Source organism: Pogoniulus pusillus, chromosome 21 (genome assembly GCF_015220805.1).
Source record: "Pogoniulus pusillus isolate bPogPus1 chromosome 21, bPogPus1.pri, whole genome shotgun sequence".
Lineage (NCBI taxonomy): Eukaryota > Metazoa > Chordata > Aves > Piciformes > Lybiidae > Pogoniulus > Pogoniulus pusillus.
In genome coordinates, this window is record NC_087284.1 from 13,086,948 (window position 1) to 13,110,110 (window position 23,163).

Sequence of the window (23,163 nt, forward strand, 5' to 3'; positions counted from 1 at the left end):
TGAGGGTTGGGCAGGGAGACATTGATTGAAATTCATCAAGGGCAAGTGTAGAGCCTTGCACCTAGGAAAGAACAACCCCAGGTAACAGTATAGGTTGGAGACTGACCTGCTGGAGAGCAGTGAAGGGGAAAAGGATCTGAGGGTCTTAGTGGATGGGAGGTTGACCATGATCCAGCAGTGTGCTCTGGTGGCCAGGAGGGCCAAAGCCATTCTGGGGTGTATTAAAAGGGATGTGGTTAGAAGGTCTAGAGAGGTTCTCCCCCTCTCTACTCTGCCCTGGTCAGGCCACACCTGGAGTACCATGTCCAGTTCTGGGCCCCCCAGTTCCAGAGGGACATGGAGCTGCTTGAGAGAGTCCAGCGCAGAGCTACAAAGATGATTAAGGGAATAGAACAACTCTCTTATGAGGAGAGACTGAGGGAGCTGAGGCTTTTTAGCCTGGAAAAGAGGAGAATGAGGGGTGACCTCATTCATGTTTATAAATATGTAAAGGGCATCCCTGTCCTGGGAGTCCAGAAAGATTCCTCCTTCTAGATGTGAGGCATGAGGGTTATTGTCATTGAGCACGAGCAGCAGCAAGAATCAAGTCAAAGGGGCCCAGGGAAGCCCTGACAAGGGACAAGTTCAAACACCACAGGAAACTCTGGTACTTCAGAACACACTGTATTACACATACACTTCACTAAATGCACCAATCCCTAAAATCCTTTCACTGCATATACTACCAGCTACAAACCACAGTATTTCAAGAAGACAAATACTTGTTTGCAGAGGGGCAAATGCTGACTGAAGCAGGCATTAAATCCACAGTGTTTAAATGTGTATTTTAGTACAAGAGTGCCACTAGCTATACACACAGCTACTTGAAGAAGTCCAGGGGAGAAGACAAGGAGGGCACAATTTCTGAAAACTCAATGATTTGAGGCTGTCAACCCATAGAAATCAAACAGATACCATTTCTGTCCTATTCTCCCATCTCATTCTCCCACAATGCTTTGTGCAATCCCAAAATGACTTGGAAAGAGGAAGCATTACATATTCAGCTAAACAAAAAAAAATAAAAGGGGACAAGAAGACATTAAAACATTTAAGGGACTGCAGTATGGCTTAAGAGAAGGAGCAAAGAAGAGGTCTGTCTGTAAAGCAAAAGCTAGGGGAGCTAAAAAAGTAGATAAAGTCTGTGGTGGGTGTATATGGAAACAAAACAGGAACACTCCTCACAGCAACTGCAGCAACAAATGTAATATTATTTCAACAGTTCACAAAGTATGAAGAAGAACTGAAATGATGTCTTGCCTTAAACAAAAGACATAAAAACATTTTTCATCTTGCCTCTTGTTTTGGGAGTTGGGGGTTTCCTTTGGGTTTAACCCAAGAATTACCAAAGACACTGAGTCCTATATATGAGGCCTGTACCACCCAACTGCTTCTCAAATGTCTGAATTCTCACAGCAAATACTCCTCAAAAAAATTCACCCACAATATTCAAATGCAGTTTCATGGGACCGCTGATGGAGCAATCCCCCTTACCTCTGCAGCTGCACTGTGCAGGGCACCAGCAGCAGGGACAGCAGCCCCAAGAAAGGGGATGTCCCCACAGGTGCACTGACACCTGTGAACAAGAGATGAAAACCTGCACAGGTAACAATAAAGAACTCTGTAAAAAAAGCCTCAATCTGTATTCCTTGATACTATTTTTAATCTTAACCAGCAACTTGAACCTACTTATGGTGTAACTGTCCATTCAGTTGTGTCAGCACGTATGGGGCATGAAGGGACAAAGCAAGTGCAGAGGGCAGCAAAAATTCCTTAAGACAACATGCAAATGACAGTGGCAACAACATGAAACTGTGACCATTGTCTTCCAAGGTCACATCTACAGTGGATGTCACCTGAATTTCTAAGCAGAAATAATTTTCAAGCTCGTGTTGTATCTCATAAAGCAAAAACCACACACACAAGTACTCTTCTCCTGACCAGAGATGAAGTAATAAGTCTTACAAAACTCCTATCAGTACAGAAGAGTTCTTCTGTTTCAAAAAGAACTTTATGGTTCATTTTGGAACTAAGATGCAAGAAGGAAACAGGTTGAGAAAGCATTTCCAATTCTCTTTCAAATGGCATTTTTCAGACAGCTTGCATTGCTTCTTATTTCGTACAGAGGACAACTCCCAGCCTCCTACATTCTCAGAGTATTTTCCATAATACTGAGTCCTACTATTTTAACCTGCGTTTTGCACATTCAGGATAATTCATAAGAGTGCAAAACAAGGACCTCACAGTTGACTTCTAGGAAAGAAGAAGCAGCTTGCTACAAGCAGCATCTCAAGGCAGTCCTTCGCAACAAATACCTACCCCACTATACAGTTTCTCAGGAACATCTGCTCTGTTGTGTTTTCTGTTGGTTTTGGTTTTTTTTTAACTTCACATGTCTTCTTTCAGAGAAAACTTAAAAATAACAACAGTAACTACTTTTGTGATGCTTTCCTTGAACTTACACACACATACATACTGACATGATCCTGAAAGGCTAAAGCCGGGGAGAAGGAAGGAGGACAGGAGGGGAGAATGTAGAAGTATTTAATTTAGCAATCACCTCCTCAAAACTGCTTTTTCATGCTTTCCAAAACAACAAGAACAATCCATACAGATAGATGAAGCAGAATTTGCTATATCCTCACTGTTACAATAAGGACTCCATGCTGAAAAGTGAGTTTACGGCAAGGCAGTATATGCAACCACACCCTACTGATAACATAATCACAACCTTAAAGCACAAAAAGGCCAAAGCAGAAAGGCAGTACTTTAATCAAAACATGTTACTGACCTTTTCCTCGAGGGACCTTCTTCAAAATCTGAAGAACTAACATCGTTGCTCGTTGAGGACACTTGCGATGCATCATCCTTCTCGTTCTCCAGCTGTTCTGATCCTGGTCCTAATCCTTTAGATTGGCCATTAGTGAGAAGTCCTGCAAACGTGACAAAGCAGTACACAATATTCAAAACCTGTGTTACCAGTGCCAAATGGATCTTACAAAAAAACTCATGCATGACACTAGAAATAGAGAGCTGATGAACAAAGCAAGAGTCTTGCAAAGAGATACACTGACAACATTGATTTTGCACCAGAGGTACTTCAATAAAAACCTGTCTGCTTCTGTGTTTCTGATTTGGTTAACTGTGAGGCCCCAATCCCAAATGACCACAGTATGGGTGTTTGCAGCACTATTTGCAATCTTGTCACGTCCCTCATTCGAAAAGGGAGGCAGCTTAGTCAAACTCATCCCTGTTTTACAGAACTCCTATTGACTGACAAAGATGAGATGTAGATGTAGATCAATATAAAATTAAGGTGCCATTTGGTTCAATTTGTTGTCATCTTGTTCTTCACCCTGCTGCTTCCAACTATTGCAATTTATGATCCTTTAAAAAAAAAAAGTCTGAAATCCCAAAGGGATGAACATCAAATACAGAAACATCTATTTCTTGATTAATTCTTCTGGCTAAGTGTCACTCCTCTACAGAAACTCCAGACTGCCAGCAAAGGTACACAACGCAGGGGAAATTTCTTTTCACAGCTGCTTTCCTTTTTGTGCCTTTACAGTGTCACCTAAATGAAAAATCAGCATTGGGCCTTACATAAACATAATGTTTAACAAATTTTTCACCTTCTATAATTTAATCTGATTCTTACAAACAACAGCAGACAGTGAAACCACTCATACTTAAGAAGAAATAAAATAGTAACATATTCTTCACTAGGTTTTGGGTTAAGAGGGAGGAAAATTACTAACTATTTTATCAGTTCAGTATTTACTCAGTGTTTTAAGAGCTTATTACCACAGGAGCTGCAATTTTATCCGGGAGAACGCTTTCCCACATCTTCACCAAAACACTTCTGCAAATGGCATAACAAAGCTTCGTTTCTCAGTTTTATTTCCTCAGAGAAATGCTAGTAAGTACTGTCCCCTTGGCCATTTCAGTCCCATTTTTGATAATTGCATCTTAGAAAAGGAAACAGGGAGGGGATGGACCCACTGCAATATAAGCCAGGCAGAAAGACTGGGAAGAGCACTAAACCAAGAACGCTAATAATAGCAGCCCAAAACAGTCCACCAGCGACACATCAGCGCCACAACATTTCAGACCTCTGCTTTCAGGTAAATCATCACATAACCAAGCATTCAACCAAACTCAGAGACACGTGGAAGGATATCCAGAGCAAGAGAAATGACCGCCGCCAGACTTGCCTGCCCTGCACATCTGCAGGTGTGAACTGCTGCACGGCACCATCTCTGCCCCTCCTGCCCACCCCTGCTCTTGTGCGAGAGGGCATAGGCCGCAGGCACACTTGTCCCCACCTGTGGTGAATTCAAACTGCCTCTCACCAAGAGCTCACACTCTCCTCCTGCTTCTGCCTTTGTTATTTTTGCTTTTCTGAGGCAGTTTTGCCACTTGGGGAAGGTTCCTCCACCTTGGAAACGTTTACCTCAGTGAGTACAAAAATGGCAGGCAGAGCAGGTCTCAAACCGCCGCCGCCATTTTGCCCCTGCCCACAGCGAGCCAGAGCCGCCCCTGGACAGAAGCTCTCATCTGTCCCACACCGTGGGGGAGCTGGAGATACCCTCTCTCTCCCTGTGTTCTGCCTTTGCTCATTTTGCTCTTTTGCCACAGTGTTGCTGCTTTGGGAAGGTTAGATCACCTTGAAGGCCCTCTCCTCAGCCACTCTGCTGAAATGGCCGCCACGACGGGTTTCAAACTGCCGCTGTCACTCTTGTTCCCTGCCACAGCGAGCAAGAGCTGCCGCTGGCCAGCAGCTCAGACTCTCTCCACTCTGAGGTGGAGACACAGCACACCCTCGTGCTCTCTGCACTTCTACCTTCATTTTTTTTGCTCTTTTGCTGCAGGTCAGCTGCTCTGAGAAGGGTCCTCTGCTCTGAGAAGGGTCCTCCGCTCTGAGAAGGGTCCTCCGCTCTGAGAAGGGTCCTCCGCTCTGAAGCCCTCTGCCCCACTGACTTCCTGAACTGGAGTCATAACTTCTGCTTGCTACTGTGTAGCCCACAAAGCAAGAGTGCCAGTTTTTCCTTTAGACTGTCTCTCTCAGGCAGCCTAAGACTGGCAAGGAGAAGTTAAAGGAGCCCTTTTGTTCTTTTTGAGGCTTCCTTTCAATTAGAGAGATTACAGAATATCTTAGATTGGAAGGCACCATAGAGACCATTTACTCCAACCTCCCTGACATGAGCAGGGACACCTCTCAACTAGGCTTGGTTGCTCAAGGTCTCATCCAATCTGGCCTTGAATCATTTCCAGGAAGGCAGCATCCACAACCTCCCTGGGTAACCCATTCCAGAGTCTCAGCACTGTCATACTGAAGAGCTTCTTCCTACATTCTAGTCTAAACCTATTCACCCTCAGCTTAAAACCATTCCTCCATGTCCTATCACTACACGCTCTTATGAAAAGTTCTCTTCCTGCAGGTTCCCCTCAGGTACTGGAAGGCAGCAATAAGGATCCCCTAGAGTCTTCTCCAGGCTGAACAACCCCCCCTCCCTCTGCCTATCCTCATAGAAAACATCTGTTTGGAAGAGACCTCAATGACCACCTAGTCCAACCCTCAACCCAGCACTGAAGGGTCAACACTAAACCATATCCCTAAGCACCAAGTCCATATGCTTCTTAAACACCTCCAGGGACATTCCAATGTTTGATAAACCACTCTGTGAAGATTTATTTCCTAATACCCAGCCTGAACCTCCCCTGGCACAGCTTGAAACCATTTCCTCTAGTTCTGTCACTTAACACCAAAGAGAAGAGGCTGTCCCCTTCTTTGCCCCAAGAGAAGAGGTGCTCCAGCCCTTTGATCATCTTTATGGCCATCCTCTGGATTAATTCCAACATTTCTACATCCTTCTTATGGTGAGGATACCAGAACTGGACTAGCACCAGAAGTGGGATCTTACGGGAGCAGAGGAAAGGGGAAGAATCACCTCCCTTGATCTGCTGGCCACAATCCTCTTAATGCAGCCCAAGAAATGGTTTGCCTTCTGGGCTGTGTCAGTGCAGTGCTGGTTCACGATGAGTTTCTCATCAATCAACATCCCCAAGCCTTTTTCTCCAGGGCCACTCTCCACCTAGCCTGTATTTGTGCCTGCGGTTGGCCCTAAAAGAAAATGCAGGACCTTGCACTTCAACTTGTTGAACTTAATGCAGTTTGCACTGGCCCACTTCTTAAGCTTGTTAAGATCCTTCTGGATGACAGCCCTTCCCTCAAGTGTGTCCACTGCATCACACACAGTATCACAGTATTATCAGGGTTGGAAGAGACCTCACAGATCATCAAGTCCAACCCTTTACCACAGAGCTCAAGGCTAGACCATGGCACCAAGTGCCACGTCCAATCTTGCCTTGAACAGCCCCAGGGACGGCGACTCCACCACCTCCCCGGGCAGCCCATTCCAGTGTCCAATGACTCTCTCAGTGAAGAACTTTCTCCTCACCTCCAGCCTAAATCTCCCCTGGCGCAGCCTGAGGCTGTGTCCTCTCATTCTGGCACTGGCCACCCGAGAGAAGAGAGCAACCTCCTCCTGGCCACAACCACCCCTCAGGTAGTTGTAGACAGCAATAAGGTTACCCCTGAGCCTCCACACAGCTTGGTATCATCAGCAATCTTGCTGAGGGCGCACTCAAGGCCACTGTCTACGTCACTGACAAAGATGGTAAAAAGCACGGGACCCGGGAGGGACTCCTGAGGAACTTCACTGATTACTGGTCTCCACCTAGAGACAACTCTTTAGAGCATGGCCATGTAGCCACTTCTGTATCCACCAAGTGGTCCATTCATCAAGTCCATGTCTCTCCATTTTAGAGACAAGCATGTCATGCAGGAGAGTGTCAAATGCCTTGCACAAGTTCAGGTAGATGAGCTCAGTTGCTCTTCCCATATCTACCAGATCACAAACTGCAGCCCAACAAATAAAACAAATTCCAGTATCAGCACATAATACTGCAACAAGGCTTGTAAGGTAACCCAACGATACAGCACGGGGTGACAGCATCCCTTCAAGTTATTCCTAAGGAAATTAAGACAACCTTTTCAAACTCATTAACTAGATGACATTTCATGCCAATCTCACCCTCAGTAGAAACTCTGATGCCCAAGTTTATTCTTTAAAAAGTTTCAACTTCTGTTTTACCTTTTCCCATAGAACCACTGCTGATAAATTTTACAGTTTTTGACCTCCAGAGAAATCTAAATCAAACATATCATTTGAGGTCTGATACTCAGTAACTTAACTCCTATGGCAGAACTTGGTTAGGCTTTCCAAAAGCAGTATTTGTTCTGGAGACTTGCCATATGTAAATCCCAGCAACCTGAAGTATGAGTCAAGAAAATCACCTTTCAGGATGTCAAATTCCACACACTTGGTAGGCAAGTTTTATTCCTCCTTTCACTCTGCTAAACTATGAGTGCACGTGGGAGACAAGCGTGACTTGTGTCCCTTAGGGAAATACATTGGTTTGTCTACTATTATTCATCATTACCAGAACCACCCGAAAACGCAGGAATATTGCTGAGAACTGAACTTAGCTATGGTCAGCTGAAACCAGTTAGAACAAGTGCCCTACAACAGAGGCAGAGAACCACAAATGAGAGATACTGATAAATAATGGCAACGAGTGTCATGTTCTACAGGTTTTCAGGGCCAGCATAATTGCAAAATCCACTCCGAAGTGATGAAAGGCACAGACAGCCACAGTCTCCTTCCAAGCACTGGAGAGAAAGCACATGCTGAAGCAGGCTGTTATAAAGTTTATTGCCACTCAATCATTTTTACATCGAATGTGTTCAGTTTGCCCCCAGATACCTCTTCCTTCAAATGCCATTCCTGCTATCTCTAACTGCAATAAACCACGTTCTTTGCTGTGAATCAGTCAGAGGTTATATAGGGCCTCAAGGCCCTAGGATAAGGTGGGGGACCCCACAGTTGTGCAATGTGACATTTGGGCACCCTCTTCACCTTTAATTAGTTGGCAGCAGTGTAGCTGACAAGACATAAAGGAACAGAGTCTGATGCATGTCAATCCACATGGGTTTGATTCTCCAAAGACAACCAAGTTACAGGAAGCAGCAGGCATTTATGTCTCATGAAAGCCAAGAACTGCACTTGTATACAGATATAAAGAGCAAAAAGCAACTACGAAAACACTCTTTTGCATAGTCTGGAGAGATGAACATCTCTTAAATCCCTGCTAGATTGTAGCACCCAGTAGTCAAGGAACCAGAACCATCAAGAGTCAAATAAAATCAAAAGGACAAAAAGTTCCTCTAATGCTTTTCCATGGCTGTGCCCTTTGACCTCTAAATCACAATGCTAGCAAGCCCTGACTCATGGCAGAGCCCGTGACCAGTTACTTTCTCAGCTGGCAGCAAGCTGGCAGCAGCTGCCTGCTCCTTGCCCACTGTGCTCATCTCAGCCCTAGCTCTCACTGCCTTCTCCCCTGGCAGCTGCACTCTGACCAGCCACGATGCCTGAATAACTAGGCAGAAAAATAACAGGCTTGATAAAAAAAGATTGCATTTCTGTAATAGAAAGTATTTGTTTTAAAAGTCAGGTTAGATTTTAAAATGCTTTTTTAAAAAAACTAGAGCTCATTAAAATTAAATTTGAAGGCACAGCAACTTGAATTACACATCAGTGTAGGGTTTCATATAGTAAAATGACTTAGGTGAAGTAGTAATTTATATTGGGAATGAAGTAGTGCATATTTGCTGACAAAGTTTAAAAGGAACTGAAACACCGAACAGCTCAAAGTCACTGAATAAACATTGCTTTAACCAAGTCAGTAAAAATGAATTACTTAATTAAGTTACAAATACAGGAACTCAGGTATCAAATTACATCTAAAGTTTCTTAAATACACTGTCTTGGCTCTAACTGAGCAAGGCCATAACAGAGAGGCCAATTACTAACTCCTAGTAATTAAAAAGGGTAGCTTAAAACTGAACCATGGAAATCTTAACATTGCTTCTAAAAAGTATCTTAGCCACATGAATGTCAACTTACAGTTTTGATGGATTCTTTTCTGAACGACACCCACAATAGCCAACGACAATTCTAATTACATGCTGCTTAAAAAGACAAAACTAAAAAGAAAAAAATCCACTTATAAGCTTTTTTTAAATGCATTGAGAAAAAGCAGCAGGAAAAGAAATTCACTCTGCTTCAAGCCATGGAAAGCCATTTCTGCCTTCTGCACCCCAGCCGTTATTAAAGAGTCTCATATCACCTCCTTTTTATTTGCCTTCCACACTCCTAATGTTTCCAAATCTATCTATGACTACAGGTGGTTGTTTTCTTTCAAATGCATGAAGGGCTCTGCAGTGAGCTGAACCATACCATCTAGGGTGATCCTTGCAGTTAGAGAATATCACAGCCTTGCAACCTCTGCAGAGCACGCTCCCTCCTGTTCATGAGGTCTCTCACTATCCCTTTTGCTTCTTGGCTGAAGCTGTTAACTGAGCAGAGGTCTTGCATTTCTGGAGGTCTTCTCCAGCAATGGCCATGTCCCTTTCACCAAAAACACAGTGTAAAAAACAGTTAGATCAGCTTAAATGAGCTTACTTCAAGGGGCATGCACCTACTCAAGCAGATTGGCTCTCACAATAGCGTAGCAAGTAAGACTTACTACTCCATTGCATGCTGGACTTAATTTATATGGATACACACTTGCTAACCTTACCATTTTTACACATGCTTTCAGCAGCAATCTACAACTCACATTCTCAAGCCATGATCTATCCCATCTCTGGTCAGTAGGAGAGATGGCTGACAGGCACTGAAAGGGCAGGTCCTGAAAGTACCTGAATGTGTCATGCAAAATCTCAGTTCCCAGGAATGTACCACATAAGAAACCACCATGTAAGAGTAAGTACATCAGATGTAAACATAGGAGAAACAAAGATGCAGAAATTAGCACCATAAGGGAAGACAAAAGTTTTGCTGGTTTTAAGAACAGATTAAGATTACAATTACCAGTATGGTTTTCATTACTAAAGTTACTAGATCATCAGGAAACCAAAAGGAAGCATCTGAACATATCTTAGTATTCCATGGTTAGTTGAACACAGTGGTTGGGTGACAGGACTTTCACAATGCTTCCACACCAGTATTTCTACATCACTTACGCAAACACCTGTGAGGCATCTGAGCATCAACATTTCCATATTCCATGTTCTTACATGACAGCAACACCTAGTTCAGTTTGCTATTTCCCAGTCCAAAGGCAGTTTAGGAGAAGAAACTGCATTTCCACTCAGTTCTCACAGTTAAGAGGCAACCCACAAATCCATCACATTAGAAAAAACAGCAGTCAACACCACACAAACGGGAGTCAAACCACTGACTGATCTAAATAAAAGGGATTTCAAAATGGGATGAACACTCCAAGTACACTACAGGGCAGTGAAATATACAACTCTGCTCCTGGGTACTTCCTGACCACAAAGGGACACCCCCACTACACAAGCAACACTGGGTTTGCCTCCCAGGCACACCCCTCCTTGCATTCCTCTCTAATCCCTGCAAGTTGAACTGCTCTGGTCCTGTAAAAAGGTCCAGTTTCCAGGGTGACTGGCAAAACAAACAAGCAGAAGTTACAAGAAGTTTAAAAAGTGGATCCACTCGAAGCAGCATTCTCACCCCACTAGGACAACAGTGTTATTTGTGAGTATGCAAAGCATGGGTCGTAGCTAGGCAGGCATGGAGCTAAAGCTTTATTCACTTATGGCGTCACCTGCCTGTCCAAATGTTAGCTGTGTGGTCTTGTGAATTGTACAGGAAAGCGTTGTTTAACAAAGAGTGAGTTTCTTCTCTTTCAGTCTCATTTTAGAGAGCTGCCACAATGTTAGAATGACAGGAGGATCACCATCACACACCACGGTCTGAGAGGTATGTGTCTCCTGAACCCTTGGGTATAACTGGACTGTGGAACACCACAAACGTGAGATCTGTGCTTAAAAAAAAAAAAAAAAGAAAATAGTCACTACTTTCAGCTCTAAGTATTTACTCTGGTGCTTACTTTCACACAGGTAATACGGTAATATTCTGGATAAAAATTGACATACAATAAACTGATGGCTCACCTCCACCTCTTGTTTTCCTTTACCCTAAAAACTACAGGACTTAACAGTATATTATGAGCTGTAACTTTACACACACGTTTCCTTTCAAATGATCTTTAATGATTAGTCCTCACCCATTTTCCAGAAGTAACAAAGAGCTGCAATACAACAGAAATTCAGGTCCCACTACCTTAAATGCATCTTCTACCAAAAATGCCCTTACATATGAGAGTACTTGATGAAACGCTACCAAAGTCTTGGTAGATACATTAAATAAAACCATTAATCACTTGATGCCAAGTTAAAATGTACTGGTATCTCTAAAACATCTGCAGCCTGCATTAATCAGCACACTGTAGAGAGTTACTGTATTTAGCTGTTGTACAGCTATGCACAAAAGATAATTTAGTTTTATAGTGCAAATGCCATCTGTCACATTGTCACAGCATGACAAGGTATCACATTACATATCAAACAGACAACATGCCTCGAAAAAAAGGCCTATTTTCATGCCATGGTTGTCTTAGAGACTGAAGAACTGAGTTTTCGTGATAGTAACAGCATTTAAAACCAGACCAAAACATTTTTCTCTGGGATAAAAGACACCAATTCCCTGACCATTTTCTTAAGGATGTCTGTCACATAGAAAGTGCTATTTTGATCTCATTTGGTAATGCAAAACCACAAGAGTTTTCTGTCTCCAAATAAAAAAACCACAGCATGAAACAGTCATTGTTTATACTGCATGATGCTGTGATGCTGCCATGATGGTAGTTAACAGTACATGGGCTTTTCAGATGAAAAGCCACTGGACATTAGGTTGATTATAGAACATAACAGAGCATATGCATAAAGCAATCCCATTATGCCAAAACCTGTTAGCAAATAGCTTGTACAGTCTTCACAAATGACTAGTAGAGTGCTTTTATATGTAGACATACATCATTACTATGGAAGCCAAGCATGAATGACATTACAGCACAAATTTGTTTGTCAGCCTGTCACAAGACAAGATCACCAAAAGAGAACTGATTAAATAATACCGGTTGAAAGAAGCTCCTTGCTCCCATTACATCTCCATCCAAAATTACTATTAAGTAACCAAAAATATCTGTGTGACTTTGCTCCCTGCATGAGCTCTTTATCAAGCATCTGTTAGCAGTGTTCATTGAAATTATTTTGTTCTGGTGTTTCAGCACAAGACTTTTACAAGGTTTTTGGTTTGTTTTCATTTGGGGAGTTTTTGGATGGTGATGGCAGTATTAAACTTGTAGAAATAAGAGCGCAAGGGTTAAAAACAAGGCTAATTTAATTCTGTCAGGAAACTAACCTGTCCACAGGACACAGAGTCTCATCTGCAGGAAATGAGAAACGTACCAATGCTTGCAACATACCATATACAGAGAAAAACCTCATCTGAAGTCTATACTTACCTTATTTTTGGTTCATTAAAAAAACAAACTATCTATTCAAAGGGACACCTCTCTAATTAAAGGCATTTCTCTGCATTAAGGACACAATAAGCTCTGAACTTCTGTTTGCCCCAGGAAATTGCATGACCTCTTCTGACACCTTATTCTTCATGTGGCACAATGGAAGCCATGAGCCTGGGCTTCACAGTGATGCAGCCTGGATGAAGGAGGTTAGAGAAATACCGAACAACCTGAAGAGTAGGATAGGTGTTCATATACAAGTGAAGGCAGTAGTGGTAATGCCAACTCAAAAAAGGTGAGGCAATGAATAGCTCTCCCCTAAATCCTTTCCTACACAGAGAGCTGAATCAGAGCTTAAAACCACACATAGCTACCTTCAACTTACCCTTCTTAAAAAAATAAAACTTAAGAGGAGAAAAAAGGAAACCTAAGACCCAAAAGCTAGAATTGTCCTGGATTAAGCAGAATGGAGAGCAGGAAAGAGAACAATCATGCTACCATCCTACCAGCTGCTACCTTATCTGTTGTATCTGTACCACTGCACTGTTGAGCTCCTACCAATTGCCCCTGGAGCTGTGTGATAAGGACAGAGCAGCAGATTATCTAATAAGGAGGTATCAGGCCATAAAAAGGTCATTAAGTTTTGACAAGCAAATGCAGTCTATTTTATAATAACCATAAGCACTCCCTGTTAGCACTGGGGAAATGAGCATCATGTACTCTTCCCATGTGATGCCAATGAATCACAGTATTTGGTGTATGCAGCTGGCATCCACCCTTGACTGCAGTCAGAAATCTTTGGATGAACAAGAGGACTCCAAGTGCAAGACTTGCTGTTTAGAGAAATAGGAGTGGAGAAGGCAGGAAGCCCCTTGTAGAAGCAAGAGAACACCATGAACAGAAGAAAGCCCAGTTAGGGGACAGAGATCTAGACTCTATCCACATGCAGCCACTGCCAAGTGGATACCCCTGGAAAAGACACCTTCCCTCCACACAGCTCAGCTGGCCTACCTTTAAAGGTAGTGAGATCAGACTCCACGGTGAAGCAGAGGAAGGGGTACAGACAGTAAGCATGACACGAGACATGGGGTTATTACTGAAATCCCTGAGCAATGTGTGCCTCATGTTGACTTTGGCATTGGACAGAACGACTTTATTTCTCCCTGAGGAGAAAAGTGCCCTTTGATTTGCAGCTATACCAGAGACATCTGTCTTACAGGACATCTTCTCTCATTTTGTAATTACACAGGCAACCTGGAAATAGAGCTAAACATGCATTTGATTTGAAATTACAGGCACAAGCAGGTCCACAGGTGTAATTTGTCTATTTAGTTTGAGGGCATCAATGACAGAACAATCAGCATAAATGGTGAGAGAGAGAAAAGTCTAAGTTCTCAGGTATTAACAAGATTATCACTGACATATGAACAAATAATTCTTTGGTCTTTATGCCACCATGTCTTGTTTATTTTACATCTGAATGGGGAAGCAGTGGGTAACAACCCATGAGGAGAGAGTCAGGAAAATCCATGACATGTCTGCGAAATAAAGCATTTAGTTTGAAAATGGTTTTTGTCTCTTCCACTTTTATTTGGTTTGTATCTATCTGACAGTTAACTTTTTTTTTGCTTGTTCTTCACAAACATCTCCTCATGTGAAGGAGAGCATGGATTATTTGGGTAAATAATTAGTAAAGCAAGCAAGTCAGCATTTAGAGGTCTTTGTCACCTATATGCAAGCATGAATGAGAGCAATTACTCCCCCTTCTGAAGCACTTTTACAGATCCACTTTAACTGTAATAAATCAGTTCTTGGCATTTATTTACCCCCCACCTCAGCATCATAGGAACATGCTTTGAGACTCAGTGACACATCTCACCCTGTTTCAGGAGAGTTAAGCTTTCATTAGGAATGGATGGACAAAGGAACAATAAATTCACATTTCAAAAATACCTGTATCAGCACTGAGGGACTAGAGCCATTAGTAAAAATTAAACAAACAAACAAAAATCAAAACCAGACATTCTGGTATTTTAAGTAACATGAGGAGGAAAGCTATGTCAGAAGCACGTCTCCAGACAACAGCTATTCTACAGTAGAAAGTGAACATTAGCAACTGTGTCTCCACAGAATATAAACAGAAAGAAAGAAGGCGAAGGCAGACACAGTGAAACAAGGGAGGGTCTGCTAAGTGGAAGAAAATACAACACAGCACTGTGCAAATAAAACATCAAGGGATATAAAAAGGCACAAGATGGCTCACTACTAACAATGAATATGCAGGAAACTGAAAAAGGAGAGATGTGCAGCTAAAATCCAGAGGCTTAGCAAGGCTTAGCTGTATTTGTTATGATTTCTAGGAAATTCTTACAGGCTGTAAAACTCAAAACCAGTTTATCTGCATGAAACCGAATACAACAGCAAAACAGCATCTCGATGAACATTTGCTATGTACTTTTCCTCCAATGAAGCAAGGTTCCAACTGATCAGTGGTGAGGGCTTGCACAGGCTTACAAGCACAGAATGGTGACAAAAGGCCCATTCCTGGAAGTGGCACCACAGATAGCAAGTATTTTCCCTCTACAAAGGCAGCTGCTGGCAGCAGCAGGCAGCAACTGGACAGCCTTTGCTGTGCCCTTCAGCAGAAGCCCAGCAATTCAGAGAAGCATGGACTGCTGGCAGCAGGTACTAAGTCTGTGGCAGCACTGTAGCGCTTCAGTTACCTCTGTAATTCTCCAAAGGACCAGGCCACCCCTCCAATATCTGCAAATGGGATGCAGCAGTAACAGGCAGTCTGAGTTACTTTTTTCTCAACTAAAAAGAATTATCAGAGCATTAAATGTCAGACTTGACTTCTACACACACATCAAAAGTGAGCAAAACACCAGACTCTGGATCAGGAAAAGTGTTCTAGCAGAGCAGTGTAGCATTTAAAAAGAAAAAAGATGAGGAAAGGACAAGAGAAGTGACAGAAAGCCCTTTTTGGGGAGGTTTTGCTCTGCTTAATTGTCCCTAATTCTGCCCCTATGTGACAAAAGCCATGAAAGGCAAATGCTGAATGACATACTTCTAATTGCAGAGTCCCATTTGATATTTTAATGCATGTCACCAAGGATTTGCCTTTCATTACTTTTGCCAGGAGCACAGGCAGCTCTCCAGATAGAAGAAATATTTTTTCCCGTGATGTGACACAAGCTATGAAGATCTTGTTTGCTGCAAGAACACGCAGTCTGGTGACACAGCCAGACAATGTTGGTACAGATTTAGCCCTCTCTTCATTGGTGATGCTCTGAGATTTCACTCAAAGAAAAGGAAGAGAGAAGACTTCTTCCTGTCCTGGGAAAAAACAACTGAGCTAAATGCTAGCTGTTGTACAAGAACTCCAGCTACATATGGAAGATGTTTGAATTAAACCTTTTAAATTACTTTCACTCCACATTTTCAATAACTTTTTTGTGAACATGCCCTCCCTAACTCTGAGATCATCCATCAGCTAGCTCTAGGAGTCAAGATGTCAACGTCTTTTGCTGACAAGGAGTTAGTGTTTTGTTCTGTCGCTTTCTACTAAGCAACTGAATTATGCTGAGTTTAGGGCAATTAAATATCCACTGACTTTAAAAAAAACAGACCAGAGTCACTTCTAACACTCCAGCCTCTTCAGCAACACATCAGACAGCACTCCTCTGCCCCAGGAGGTCAGGTTAGCTCAGCTGGACCAAAGACAGCCCAGTCAATGCCACTCAGCAGGGAGGCAGACAGGGATGCTCCAGCACTGCCTGCAGCCAAATTTCCAATTCCCTGCCAGCCTGAGTGCTCACGTATCTGTCGAGAACCCTAACACAGGCTTGACAACCATGCCAGCATACGCTCCTACGACATCCCAGGAGGAACAGAGGGAAGAATGCTGCCTGAGCAATTTTCAAACACCTTTCAAAACAAAAAAAACAAAACCACCACACATTGGTTTCCCAGTTTTTCTGCCCGTAACCCAAAATTTCATCTACAACGCTCAGAGCCTTGCTGCTAAGCAGGGGAAAGTGTTTCTCCTCAGAGTAAACTTGAATTCCTGGTTTTGGTTTTTCAAAAAGCTGCTGATTCTGGGAGTGAACCTTTCCCCTTGACACCTTCTATCCCATGTACCATTTCTTTCCTCTCCTTGAAAGCAGCTACAAGGCACCATAAAACACAAAAGCTCAAACACACCTTTAAACTTCAGGGACGTGACCCTCCTCATCGTTAATTGTACATCTAGCTTACAAAAGTGATTGTAAACATGTATTTCTTTTTTAGTGGAGGCAGGAAAGAGAATATAATTTCCTCACTTCCTTAAATTAAAGGTCAAAAGAGTACACTCTATGTTCAGAATGAAAAGCTGCTCTGCTGCTTTGATTCAGCTGCCTGTAGCCTGTTTGCAGAGTTATTGTCAGAGGAGGCTCATGACAGTGACAGTAAAATGTTGACAACAACCATTGCAAACTGAAATCACAAGCACGATATGAAAGCTTGATGCAAATGAACAAATTGTTCTGCCACAGGCATGCATGGCAGCAATGACATTTCACCTCTATTCTGGCACTAAGCCTTTGCCTAAGGTGAGAATCCTATGTGACACTGACAGCAGTGGTAGAGGTTGGTGGATGTCTCTCTGAGGCACAGAAGCTATCTACATGCCGGGCATGAGCAGTGGAAAAAAACACTGGGAATTAAATCCATAGCTGGAAGATGCTCGGGAAAAATCCCTGTGATCCCAGACTGGCTTCAGTGCTGCAGTGATTGTAGAGCAGGTGAAAGGACAGAGAAGGAGGACTCTGCCATGAACTGAGCTCTGAGAATGTCACAGAAATGACACAGGCCAAAGCAAGAGCAACTCAAGCTTAAAGGCACTGGATTGTGTCAACTTCAGCCACCTGCCAGAGCTTACGCAGAAACCGTTCTCATTTTAATTGGGGGGACATCTAATTCTCAACAGCATTAACGCTGTTCTCCCAAGCATTGGCATATGAAATGTCAGCACTCTAATAGCCTTTAAGGAAACACTACTCATATGCCAAGCAATTTCCATCTCTATTTCTAGCTCTTGAGACCAGCAGCTTAACCTTACTTTCACCTCCCTTTTGTGAGCTCTACAGACAAACCACAGGGGGAAGAGATGAGAGCTGGGGTAGGGGGCAAGCATTTGAAAATCTGTTGCTGGAGAAAAGGCTTCTGAAATGTTAAGGAGACTTCCTGACACACCACCCCCCAGCAGAGTTAAAGAAATTCCAGCGCCATGAATCATTCTGCTGCTATTAAACAGCTTTTTTAGCTCACATTTTGGGGCATCATAAGGGGAAACGAAACAACATTATCTGCTTCCTGACTTAATAAAAGCCTTAGAACGACCATCAACACATACTTACACAATCCTGACTATATAGTGATGTGTATTAAATGATTTTATCTTTCTGACTAAGCAAAGGAGGTAAGTGCTCTTCTGCTATTAAAAAAAAAAATACTGATCCATTTTCTCCCCATAAAACAAGAATCTGCACAGAATTTTCTTTCCATCCGTTCATGTAACTGTAGGCTGATATCCCTTAGCATATTTCTTGTTTTGAGTACAGCATCAGAAAAATAGGGTGAGGGGGTGGGAGGCATGTGCATTGAAACAGCTTAGAAATGCAGGATGAAAACAGTAAGTGAGCTTTCAAAATATACCCAAGAGGCTGTGTGTATGCTGAAGTTCACCATTGCATAACTACAATCAACACTCCCTCCCCCACCTCCGATTTAAGGCCAAAAGTACACTATTGATATTCAAAAACCCCTCTATTACTATATTTCACGATGACATGACAATATTGGGAGGAAAAAACAAAAGAGACTAAAGTGACAACTGGAATCCATCTGTACATTCACTGCACCCTATAAAAAGCTAAAAAGACAGATTAAACAGTTCAGACCACAACAGCCTTCCTGGAGTTCAAACATTCTGTCTCTACACTGTTTCAAGGCATCTCTACCAAGCACAACTCAAGCTACAAAGGCTATTAAATAGTACTCATGCTTAGCATGCATTTAACACTTCGTATGTTCAAAGTGCGAACACAGACACACACACTCCCAGCCTCCCAAAAAACACCAAACAAAACCACATTGAACAAATGTGAGAAGAATTCTGCCTGTCCCCACAGGCAGCAAGGCTACAGCAACATTTATCCTGCAGTGGTAGAAGATGTCCTGCTTTATAATCATAGCCCCATGTGGTGGGATGTGGAAGAAACGATGGCATCAGCACATCCTGAGTATTGGAGCTGCTGTCCTGAGAGGGGAGGATCACAGAATTGACTGGGTTGGAAAAGAACTTCATGATCATTGAGTCCAAACCATCACCTAACACCTTCTAATTAACTAAACCATGGCACCAAGTGCCTGTCCTGGTAGGGCATAAATCCCTCCAGGCTGTCTTAACCCTTGCTCTCCTCTTATTGCAGGTCCAGGAGTAGATGAGCAAACAATGGAGGGTTTGGCCCCAGCAAAGCCTGGAGGGCTAGGGGCTTAGCACATCTGTCAGGTGTCTTGTGCTGTCCCTCAATGTGCCCTCATTGTCACACGAGGCACAAAGCTCTGAATTCATTGGCCAGAACAAAGATGCTAGTGCCTATTGGGCAGCTTCATTTTCAAAAGTATGTATTTAATTGGGGGGTGATATGGACAGAGGAAATCGAGAGCACGCTCGAGTGCAGATGACACCAAGCTAGAGGAGCAGGGATGCCATCCAGAGAAACCCAGACAGGCTGGAGAGGTGGGCCCAGGTCAACCTCATGACATTCAACAAGGCCAAGGCTAAGGTCCTGCACCTGGGTCACAAATCCAGGCTGGGTGACAAATGGCTGGCGAGGAGCCCTGAGAAAAAGGACCTGGGGGTCTGGGTTGATGAAAAGCTCAACATGAGCTGGCAGCGTGCACATGCAGCCCAGACAGCCAACCGTGTGCTGGGCTGCATCAAGAGAAGCATGGCCAGCAGGGCAAGGGAGGAGATTCCCCCTCTTTACTCTGCTCTCATCAGACCCCACCTGGAGTACTGTGGGCAGTTTTGGAGCCCCCAACATAAGAAGGACATCAAACTGCTGGAGCAAGTCAAGAGGAGGGCCACAAAGATGCACAGGGCTGAAGCACCTCTATTGCTAGGACAGGCTACAAGAGTTGGGGCTCTTCAGCCTAGAGAAGAGAAGGCTTCGAGGAGACCTTATAGTAGCCTTTCAGTATCTGAAGGGGGCACACATGAAGGCCTGGGGAGGGACTATTTACAAGGTCTTGTAATGACAGGACGAGGGATTATGGGTTTAAACTGGACACGTTCAAGCACCTCAATGTCTGTCTTAAATTGAGGGGCCCAGAACTGGACACAGTACTCAAGGTGTGGCCTGACCAGTGCTGAGTACAAGAGCAGAATGACTTCCCTGGTCCTGCTGGCCACACTGTTCCTGATACAGGCCAGAATGCCATTGGCCTTCTTGGCCACCTGGGCACACTGCTGGCTCATCTTCAGTCACCTGTCAACCAGTACCCCCAGGTCCTTCTCTGCCTGGCTGCTCTCCAGGATGGATAAATCTAATGGAAAGCAGCACAGAAGGAATGCCATGCTGCCTTTTGGAAGGCCAACAGTACAAGGAGTGGGAATCATTACTGTCAGTGTCAAAGCTGGGATCCAGATTAGCCCATAACCTGCAAAAGCTGCTTGATGCACTGACAGCCTTTGCTTCTTCACAGGTTAAGAGGCATCCCAGTGAAGATTTAATTCCCATGTAGAACTGTTTATTAATAAAAGCAAACAGCTACATAGTAAGAACAAGAATGCATGTGAACAAAAAGATCATTTCAAACACCTACCCTCCCAGAAAGACTGCACATTCTGTGCAGTGGTAAAAAGAAAATGTATGACTGGATCTCAGGTGGTGAAGGAGGGAAGGAAGGAAAGACCAATTTTTTTTCTCTACTAGCATGTAAAATCAGGAAAGATTTTGGTAAAAGCTGGATAAAGTGGACCACTTATAAAAGACTGGAGTGGACTTTTTCCATGTAATTTCTTTCTGAACTTAAATTCTGTCTCAAAGATATTATGAAAAACACTTTAAAGTTTAAAAAAAAAGTCATTAGGGACATGAAGGCCTCATTGTTTTTGCCCAAATTTATATGTCAACACATACACATGGATGAAAAAAATCCTTACCTCCCTTCTGAGACATTAAATCCACACACTGTTTCTTGGAGAGGGTAAAAAGAAAATGTAGGTCAAGATGTTGAGATAGGGATTGCTTCTGAAAGATGAAAGCATAAGAGGACTAAGCTTTCATTCCTTATGTTTCTTTGAGATTTCAAACAGAGTGTTATTTGATAATGGTTCCTTTCAGAAAATTGGAATTTAATATAGCTAATTATAAGTTAGAGAATTAATGTACAGTCAGTACTCCAACTGAGCTGGCATACCATGCTGATGCTTTTTACCAGCATGTCCCCAGTGCTTATTACAGATCTTTTCTCCAAATACTAAGGCAAATCTGCTCTCACATTAGGCTGGATGGCCCAGGAGTTTGTGGGAGGAGGGGAAAGGAAAAGAAGGGGAAAAAAAGAAATCTATAATCTCCATGACTCTAACACCGAGCCTGCAGCCAGCAGCCTGGACTTGTCCTCACAGCACGGCACAGTGCAGGAACAGACCCTCTCACTTCAAAGGGAGCACAGAAAATACAAGGACAAAGACAGAATGAAAAACAAGTAGCTGGAGAAGAAAAGTACACAGAGAAACAGTAAAATACACTTTCCTCCTTCTGACAAGAAGGGAGGAAAAACAATGATGACAAAAGAAAAACTGTTGGCAAACAGAAAGACAAGAAACAATCTTTGTTGTCTGGTATAAACACAGAAGTATCTGAGATTTGTCCTACGAGCCATAATAAGTTAAAAATCATGACCCACATTTCAACAGAGAGAAAAAGTACAAACAGGAATATCCCTCACAACAGGCATCAGCAGCAGACACAGTTAGATTTGGACCGGGAGCAGTTTCTCTGCAACTGGGACAGAAACCACATGTCAGTGTTTCAGGGACCTGTGCAGGTTTTAGATGCTCTGTTTCTAGAGATGGCACAAAACGTGTTCAGCAACATCTGCTGTGCATCTCTAGCTAGTACATAAAACAAAGCTGTAGCTTGCATTGTCTTAAACACAGATCATAGTTGAGTGAATTAAGGGGAAAAATAGGAATTGCTGGAAGCTCTGCAATCCACACAGTTCCATCAGCTTTCATTTTATTTATCACTGTAGTTTCCAACAGAATATTAAGCCAGCATCTTTTCTTTCATTTCTTTGATGCACGTGTGTGCTTCTGTAATGAAATTCTATCACTGACCAAGGCATGAGCTCTGTGTTCAAGTCTCAATCAGAAGGGCCATACCCAGTTTCTTTCTCAAAATGGTACTTATGTTTAGTAAAGCTACAAGCTTTAGTGGAGGGGACATGTTTTATACATAGTCATTAGATTATGTAAACTACATCAGTTAATTCCCTCAGGACCCTGAGATGCATTTCATCAGGTCTCATAGACTTGTGTACATTCAGACACCTCACGAGATCGTGAACTTTGTTTTCATTTACAGTGATAGGGACTTTGTCCTCCTGGTCCCCAGCCTGTGGTCCTTAAATTTGGCAGGTGTGATAGAGAGGCTGCCAGTGAAGACTAAGGCAAAAACACTGTTGAGAGCCTCAGCCTTCTCTTCATTGGTTTTGACTAACTTGCCATTCTAGCTGATCATGGAAGGTATGCTTTAACCTTTCTGCTCCCACTGACATACCCAGAGAAGTCCTTCTTGTTATTCTTCACATCCCTTGCCAAGTTGAGCCCTACTTGCACCCTGATCTTCCTGAGCTCATCCCTACACAACTGGGCAGCATCCATGCCTGGGTACATCCCAATGTAACGGTCCCTGCCTGAAATGCAGCTCCTTCTTGCCTTTTAGTTTTATCAGCTGGTCTCCATTTAGTCATGATGGTCTCTTCCCTTCCTCACCTGATTTATTACATTTGGAGATCTAGAGCTCTCACACTCCATAGAAAGTGACCTTAAGAGATATGCCAGTTCCATTCTGCTCCCATGTCCCTGAGGACCATTTCCCAGGAAGTCCTACTGACTAACTCGCTGAAAGAGCTAGAATTTTGCTTTCCTGAAATACAGGGTCCTTAGTATGCTTCTTGTCTCATTCACATCCCTTAGGACTGAGAACTCCTCCAGTGCATGATCACTGCAGCTCAGGCTGTCTCCAGTCTTGACATCCCTGATGACCTTTGACTGCACTGGTGACCACCAGATCCAGTACTGCACTCCCTTGAGTAGTGCTATTTCCTATCTGTCTTGGTTTAAATCAGCCAGAGCTGAGCTGTAACAGTCTGATCACAAATTTCAGATTGAACCTGGGCCTCCCGCATAGCAGGTAAGAATTCTGCCACTGAACCACTACTGCAGTGCTCCCCCCATCCACCCCCTCTAGGTGGGCAAGGAGAAAAAGGACTCAGGATGCAGAGTTGAGATAAGGAAGATTGAGTGGTACCAGATAATACAAAGAAAAATGC

The 23,163-nt window shown here is 43.1% G+C and overlaps 1 protein-coding gene across 3 annotated transcripts in view; it reads right to left on the reverse strand.

Annotated features, from left to right (window-relative positions):
* JARID2 (jumonji and AT-rich interaction domain containing 2) overlaps positions 1-23,163 on the reverse strand; it is a 233,472-nt gene that overhangs the window by 94,630 nt on the left and 115,679 nt on the right. For all 3 annotated transcript variants that reach the window (XM_064160992.1, XM_064160994.1, XM_064160993.1), the window contains one exon: positions 2,828-2,969. In XM_064160992.1, the coding sequence (XP_064017062.1) occupies positions 2,828-2,969 (142 nt within the window). The remainder of the gene's footprint in view (positions 1-2,827; positions 2,970-23,163) is intronic.